The sequence below is a fragment of the Myotis brandtii genome, unplaced genomic scaffold (assembly GCF_000412655.1).
Source record: "Myotis brandtii unplaced genomic scaffold, ASM41265v1 scaffold523, whole genome shotgun sequence".
Classification (NCBI taxonomy): domain Eukaryota; kingdom Metazoa; phylum Chordata; class Mammalia; order Chiroptera; family Vespertilionidae; genus Myotis; species Myotis brandtii.
This window is the reverse complement of record NW_005369902.1, coordinates 2319973-2328213: the sequence shown is the minus strand read 5'-3', so window position 1 is coordinate 2328213 and position 8241 is coordinate 2319973. Positions and strand designations below refer to the sequence as shown.

Here is an 8241-nt window from a genome sequence, read left to right as displayed (position 1 = left end):
GCCCCGCGCGGTGCGCGCCCAGGCGCTGGGGGTCCCTCCCAGCCTCCTGGGTGTTCGGGGTGGCCGGGCGGAGGGAAGGAGGTAGGGGCTTGGGTCTCTTTTATCCTTGTGTGTTTAGAACTCAACAGCGAGGAAGGGACAGAGAGAAAGAGGCAGACAGACACTGGGAACTACCCAAGCTATACAAAGGAAGAGAAAAACTCCTGAAACACAGAGGAGAATGCACAAAAAGGAACACACACAAAGAAACACCCATACAGACAGATCCCCGAGAAACACGGCAAAAACTCACCAAGTCATACACATTCACAGAAACACCCTCAAACGCACAGGCTGAGAGGAACAAAGCGGGTGGTCTTGGAGGCCATGGGCAGGGGGAGGGGAAAGGAAATTCGGAGAAGGGGAGAGACGGAGGGAGGGGGAAACGTCGCAGGAGTGGAGAGGAAACCGGAGCGGGGAATGGAGAGACAGAAAGAAATGAGAGGAGGGAAGAATAAGACTAAAGGAGATAGTACTTTAGGAGGGACAGTATAGACACACCTCTAGAGAAACTGAGGCAGTCGCTGAAAATTAGCGCCCCCCCCCCCCACCTCCCAACATATAAATCCGAGATACAGAGATGGAAGAGACCCCAGCCATCTCACCCTTGTGGGCAAGTGAGTTCCGGTGGGAGAGTAGCTATGTGAGAACTCCGAGAAAGGCCTCCTTGGCACTATTGAGCCACTCAAGTCTCCACCTTGTCCACCTGGCAAACTCCTATTCATCCTTCAAAACCCAGCTCAAGCATCACCTGCCCTGTGAAGAAGGCTTACCCAGAAAAATGTCACGCAATCACAGTTACTCTTTTCCGTGTATTTCTGCATATGGCACAGGCATGTGGAGTTGAAATGGTTTGTTGGTCTGTCTACCTCTTCCCCTGGCTCTTCAATTTTTGAGGTCCATGTCTTAGTTTATTTCCAATTTCCAGAATCCAGCCTCGTGCTTGGTACATAGTAGATGGTCAATAAATACTTATTAAATGACAAACAGGAGCATTTGGACCCTTTAAGACAGGGAACATAGAATTAAATCAAAATAGAGGACTCATAGAGACTCCCAGGTCAAAGCATCCTTTTTTGTAAATGAAGATGTTAAAACCAGAGAGGGGAGAAGACTTGGGGACACAAGCAGGAAAAGACCATTGTGAATACATACTAGTACTTTGAGACTTCCTTGTTCCTCCAGCCTATGAGTTTAAAATCAGTGTGAAAGAACCTCCTGAATGAAAACAATCAATAGGCGACAGTTTACCAGCTGTAAGTTTCTAACACTGAAACTGACCATCAAAACTTCTTCTAGAATCTAGAATATTTAGACTTCCCTTTACTGTGAAAGGAAAAGGGAGGTGAACGTTCACCTCCACTTACGTGGCTGGCTTCCTGCCTCCTGACTGTATAAACTTGCACAAATGTCTTAACCCCCTGAACCTCAGTTTCTTCAACTATAAATGGGGATACGAACACCTGTCTCATAGGGTCATTAAAAGAGTTAACACCCGACGTGCCTAGCACGGAGGATGCCTTCAGTATAGACCTTGTGCCCTTCTCTTTCTGAAGTGGGCATTTTTCCATGCACCGGTTGTAAATCAAGACAACAGTGCTGGTGAAAATGTTTCCTTTTGTCCCAGGACAGAAGTCCAGCCTGGTTCAACTGGGGAGCACACTCTTTTTATAAAAGAAAAGGCAAATTTGGGGCATGGCATAAAATGCATCTTGATTCTGTGGAGGCCTTCAGGTCTCTGCAGGTGACTTGGGGCACCCTAACTTCCCCCTCCCGAGCCCCTCCTCCCCCAGCAGGTAAGACCCCACTACTCCATCCTTTTTTTTGCACCTTCCTTACCAGGCCTGCTCTGCCCTGTGTTGTTCAAGCTTTAGCCCTTGCGGGGAATGTGACCGGGACTGAGGGGCCACCACAAGCATGGAGACGGTGGTGATCGTTGCCATAGGCGTGCTGGCCACCATCTTTCTGGCCTCGTTCGCAGCCTTGGTGGTGGTTTGCAGGCAGCGGTACTGCCGACCTCGGCCCCGGGACCTGCTGCAGCGCTATGATTCCAAGTGAGTGCACCCGGGCAGGGGAGGGGGGAGGGGGGTTGTGCTCTGGGGCTCCCACAAAAGAAAAAGCAGCTTGGTTCTGGGCAACTGGCTCAGCTTTTTGTCTCTGTAATGGTACCTGAAGGCTCTCCTTCCCAATAAAGACCTCAGAGCTTGAGAATGTTCCTAAGCCCCCAGCATCCTGAGCCACCTCTGACTCTGTCCCTGAACGAACAAGAAAGCAACTCCACATGGTCGCCTAGCACAGTGGTCGGCAAACTCATTAGTCAACAGAGCCATATATCAACAGTACAACGATAGAAATTTCTTTTGAGAGCCAAATTTTTTAAACTTAAACTATATAGGTAGGTACCTTGTTATTAACTTAATTAGGGTACCCCTAAGCTGGCCTTTGCTAAAAACAATCTCAGGGGTCGACCTCAGCGAACGTACCCCCACTTCTTCTAACGCCACTTCTTCAAAATAGACTCGCCCAGGCCAAAAACCGACTTCTGCGCATGGGCCACGAAGTTTCAATCGCACTGTACGTGCGCTCCCACACGTGGTATTTTGTGGAAGAGCCACACTCAAGGGGCCAAAGAGCCGAATGTTGCTCGCGAGCCGCGGTTTGCCGACCACTGGCCTAGCATAACGGTGGGACCGGCTGCACAAAACGGCCACCTCACTCAGCATTTGGACAAGCCACATTCCTTTCCAAACAAACTCATAGGAAGAGGAATCGGATCCCCGCATGTCTAACCAGCGGACACTTGGTGTTGTGAAATCCCAGCATAGGCCTATCTCTCTCTCTGCTCAGATTTCTTTTTTTTTTTTTAGTATATTTTTTATTGACTTCAGAGAGGAAGGGAGAGGGAGAGAGAGATAGATACGTCAGTGAGGAGAGAGAATCATTGATCGGCTGCCTCCTGCATGCCCCACACTGGGGATCAAGCCCACAACCCGGTATGTGCTCTGACCGGGACTCGAACTGTGACCTCCTGGTTCATAGGTTGACGCTTAACCACTGAACCACACCGGCCGGGCTCTGTAACTTTTCTCTTGTTGTTTTCGTGCCTTGCTTGCTCCTTGATTCACTGTCGAGCCACGTACCCTGCCCGTGACTGCAGTCCCATTAGCTCAGGTTTGGATCCAGGACAAAGTGGTCCTGCTTTACTTATTCACTCCCGTCAGCCTTTGGGGGGTACGTGGGCCTCTGTGCGGAGGGGTCAGCCGCGGTCGTCCATCCTGAAGCCGCTTCCCTGGGCTCTTCCTTCCAGGCCCATTGTGGACCTCATCGGTGCCATGGAGACCCAGTCTGAGCCCTCTGAGCTGGAACTGGACGACGTCGTCATCACCAACCCCCACATCGAGGCCATTCTGGAGAATGAAGACTGGATCGAGGATGCCTCGTAAGGCCTTGGGGATGGCCTGCCTTCCTGGAGCCCCTGGGGATGGTCGGAGGGACTCCTTTGCGCCCTTTCCTGGCTTCCTGTGCCTGAACACGTGACTGGGCATCCAGGAGCCCTGTGCCCATTGCTGCTCTTTCCCTGCTCTCATGAGGAGGGAAATCAGAATATGACATAACAGTGTTTGTCTGGGACTCACCCTCACCCCTCATGTTGCAGACCTGAACACAGGGCTTCATAGATGTACGGCAGAAGTTGTTATAAAGTCGCCCTGGGGTGCTTGGTTATCCTTGGGATGCCCTTGAATCTGACAGGCAGGCTCTGGGGATGCAGCCTTTGTCCTCAGTGTCCTCAGGGATCTCTCCGTCCCACAGGAGCCACTCCATTCCCCCGTCATTTAGTCATTCACTCACCGGGCAGATGTCTGTCTGTGAGGCAGTGTGTGCAGGGCCTTGGGCCAGGCACCGCAGGTATTAAACTGGCGCTGGAGACAGAATTCTACTAAGTACAGTATCTCAGAGATGATAGGGGTCTCTGTGCACAGCCCAGTGGGTGCATGGTGGAGGCGGTGTCTGTGGTTGCCTGGGGTGGGTGGGGAGGTGGGGGTGGAAGGAACAGTGTCAGCAGCTCAGAGCACGACTTGATTGGTGGGGAGTCGTGTTGACAAAGCGTTGATTAGGTGGGGGTGGGAGGAGAAGGGTAAGGACAGAGGGGCTTCCTCATTAGCTCCTGGACTTGTTCATTTGAACATGACGAGGCATCGCTGCTCTTAGGTCAGTGGTCGGCAAACTGCGGCTCCCGAGTCACAGGCGGCTCTTTGGCCTCTTGAGTGTGGCTCTTCCACAAAATACCAACTTCTGTGCATGGGCCACGAAGTTTCAATCGCACTATATGTGCGCGCCCGCACGTGGTATTTTGTGGAAGAGCCACACTCAAGGGGCCAAAGAGCCGTATGTGGCTCGAGAGCCGCAGTTTGCTGACCACAGTCTTAAGTGGTGCCCAGGTGTGCAGAGCTAGGTGAGGAGCTAGGTGAGGAGCAGCGGTGGGGGCTGGGGGGAGGTGGGCCTCTGAAGATCAGCACTGACACGCTCTTCTTGTCTCCCCAGGGGTCTCATGTCCCACTGCATTGCCATCTTGAAGGTAATACTCTTTGACCGCCCCAGGCGATAAAGGGGGTGGTCAGCAGAGCACCCTGGTGCACAGCGGGTTAGAGTTGAAAGCAGCCTTAGGAAGGGCACGGAACCCTTGCAGGAGGCCTTTTTAACCTGCCTGAAGCTTGGAGTTTCGACAGTTCGCTTCCACTCCTACAGGGACGGTCTGTCATACTGCAGAGGCTTGGTTGCACCTGGTCCTCATAGCACAGTGACCTGTGGGAAAGACCACCTGGGTAGTCACCAGCCACATTGTCACCGACCGTGGACACAGCTGTGTGCCGAGACTGTGTAGCTGCTGAGGGGGAAACGGGGCTTCCCACCTTCCCCCTGGGCACGTTCTTTCATTCACAGAGAGCTCCGCCCTGTAGAGTGGGTTGGGTTCTGTATGTGGGCTTCTCCAATGCTAGAAAGCCCGTCACCGGCCCTCTTTGGCGGTGACAGCAGTCAGCCAAGTGGGACAGTCAGTGTTAAAAAATCCAAACCACGAGTTCTTCAAATTGAAGACAGATTTTTTTTTTTTCTCCTTAAATGTCTGCAGCCTCCAGGACTGGGTGAAAAATTGCATCCAATTTGCATTTTGGGTCATTTTTATAGTTTCAGCATTTGTTTTTCAATGTTTGCCAGACACCATCCTGCCTAATAGAATCATAGTAATATTGAAATACTTGGCCATTGGTAAATAGTGTTGGTGTCTTCATATCTGTAACCTGGGAAACCACACATTTATCTTTATCTAGGACTTATTCAGAATTTCAAAGCAAATAGCTTCATCTTCGCTTCAGCGTCTTGCAGTGTAAGATATTAAACACCTTTCCTCCCGCCTCTTCTCCCGCTGTCTCTCTTGGGGGACAACGAAATGCCTAGTAGGACATTGTTGTCACCGAGTCCTGGCTTTTTATATAATTCCAAGAAGCTCTCTGGGTATAGATGCGGTTGTAGACAGCGATAGAGCAGTAACAGCATATTCCATCTCTCTGTCCCCAGCCGGGGCGTATCCTGGCTCTGGCTTTTGTCCCTTCCCTTGCCTATTAGAGGAGGAGGACAGTGGCCCCTGAAGGAGAGGATGAGTCAGCCGGAAGGAGTCTTTTGTTTATTTATTATTTATTTTCATTCTTTATTGTTTGAAGTATTACATATGTTTCCTTTTTCCCTCATTGATCTCCCCCCAGCCATTCGCCCTACCATCCCCTCACCCCGCACATGCCCTTACCCCCCTAGTGTCTGTGTCCATTGGTTATGCTTATATGCATGTATACAAGTTCTTTGGTTGATCTATAACCCCCCCACCTCACCTTCCCACTGAAGTTTGACAGTCTATTTAATGTTTCTCTGTTACTATCTATTTTTGTTTGTCAGTTTATGTTGTTCATTATATTCCACAAATGAGTGAGATCATTTGATATTTATCTTTCTCTGACTGGCTTATTTTGCTTCACATAATGCTCTCCAGATCCATCCATGCTGTATGCATGCATACAAGTCCTTTGGTTGATCTCTTATCTCTCCCCACTCCCACCATCCCCTGCCTTCCCTCTGAGGTTTGATGGTCTGTTCAATGTTTCTCTGTCTCTGGATCTATTTTTGTTCATCAGTTTACGTTGTTAATTATATTCCACAAATGAGTGAGACCATGTGATACTTATCTTTCTCCGACTGGCTTATTTCGCTTAGCATACGGAAGGAGTCTTAGTGGGTTGGGATCAATGGTCCACCTGGGGACCTCAGGTCAAAGGAGAGGCTCTCACCTGCCTGTTGAGATCCTGAGGTCATTTTGCTGTGGCCACCTGCCCTTGAGTCCCTGTGGGGGGCTCCTGGGCTCCTTGGTGCCCCCTCTTTTGCAGCCCCAACATAAGGCAGGCGATGGAACTTCTTTAGAACCATCCAGGTTCTAACATCAGGGAGGTGTGGGAGGGGAGACTGGGACTTTGGGGGTGCCCAGCGGAGTTGGCAAATGATGAGAAAGGCATGAGTCTTATGCCTATTTCCTGCGTTTTCCCAAGGCTCTGGCATCACCATCCAGACAAACGTGCTAATGTAGTCCCTGGAAAATTGTTGAGATAAGTGGCACTTTTGGAGGATGTGCTGAAAGGGAGCAGGTGTCCCTTGTCCAGCCAGGTTCCCGAGGGTGCCCTGTGGGCGGTGGAAGACTAAACCGGGAGGTGAAGGAATAGAAAGAGAAAGTGGGTTTCCCTTTACGCGAGATGGTGAAATGAGAGCACATGATTTTCCTTAGACAGATTATTTCAGTTTAGACTTCTCTACGCTGAACCCTGACCCCGATCTGAGGTCCCTGCCCCTCCCTCCTCACCCGGCCGTGTTCTCAGCATCGGCCCCTTCCACCTCATTTCCTCTCATTTCTGTGTACTTTTCACTTCAGTTTGACCATGTGGATTAGGGGGCCCAGCTGTGGGATGGGACCCAAGGCGGGGTTCCTGTTTGTCTTTGTGGGGGTGGCAGAAGCCCCTCGGGAGCTGGGTCACCCCTCATCACCTCTGTCCTCCTTGCTGTCTTAGATCTGTCACACTCTGACAGAAAAACTTGTTGCCATGACGATGGGCTCAGGGGCCAAGATGAAGACTTCAGCCAGCGTCAGCGACATCATCGTGGTGGCCAAGCGGATCAGCCCCAGGTGAGCGGCCAGGGCTTTGGCTCCCACACTCCACGGAGGCAGGGAGGGCCAGACGCTGAGTTAACAGGCGGGGCCAGGCTCCTCCGGGAAACTACACTGACCACGTTAATGATTTATGTCCTGAACACCCCCAGGGCATCCAGCAGGGGTTGGGTGGGGAGACTTTCAAGCTAAGATGTTTCATACCGTCCCCCCACCTCCGGGGGCTTTTTGGGAAATTCCAACATATGACGAGTACTGACTCTTCTATTCCACACATCCCACTGTGGCTGCCCCTCCTTTTTTTTTTTTTCCTTTTAATGTTTTTTATAGATTTTCAGAAAAAGAGGAAGGAAGAGGGATAGAGAGGTAGAAACATCGATGAGAAAGAAACTTCATCGATTGGTTACCTCCTGCACGCTCCCTACTGGGGATTGAGCCTGCAACCTGGGCATATGCCCTGACCGGGAATCGAACCAGTGACCTCTTGGTTCCTGGGTCAACTGTCAATCACTGAGCCACACCGGCTGGGCTACCCTCTCCTTCTCAGGCCCATTCCAGCTGGGGCTGCTTTCCTCCTCTTTGCCTTTGTCCCAGGCTTCGGGTCAGTAAGCACATTTCACCCCCATCTTCTGTGAACTCGTGGCCATGTCCTGTCTCCCACCCATATCTGTACTGGAGACTAATTCGGGGGTGGCTGGCACCCACTGCTCCATCCATGGCCCAGCCAGCAGCCTCCAGGGCGGAGTGGGAGGTGAAGCCGTACATCACTGGGCTCTCCCAAATTCCAGGCATCTGCGAAATCCCGTGTGGGAGGCAACCAGCAGATTGCAGTCAACAGCTACACCCCCTCCTGTGGGCTCAATTTGGTGAAGAAAAATAAAGCCCTTTTCTTAGAGAGAAGGGCTGTGCTAAGTTTGTGCTGCCATCTGGCGGCTGGCATGTGGATGTGCCTGAGTGGGGTGTTGTCCCTGTCCAGCCACATCCCTGGTGGGAGAATCCCC

At 51.3% G+C, this 8241-nt stretch overlaps 1 protein-coding gene across 1 annotated transcript in view; it reads left to right on the top strand.

The window, feature by feature from the left end:
- The first annotated feature begins 1532 nt into the window (after window positions 1-1532).
- The window catches only part of TMEM98 (transmembrane protein 98), a 9801-nt gene continuing 3092 nt past the window's right edge, over window positions 1533-8241 (top strand). Inside the window, exons 1-4 of the mRNA XM_005877622.2 lie at window positions 1533-2093; window positions 3347-3478; window positions 4582-4615; window positions 7143-7258. Of these exons, the coding sequence (XP_005877684.1) occupies window positions 1957-2093; window positions 3347-3478; window positions 4582-4615; window positions 7143-7258 (419 nt within the window). The 5' untranslated portion in view covers window positions 1533-1956. The remainder of the gene's footprint in view (window positions 2094-3346; window positions 3479-4581; window positions 4616-7142; window positions 7259-8241) is intronic.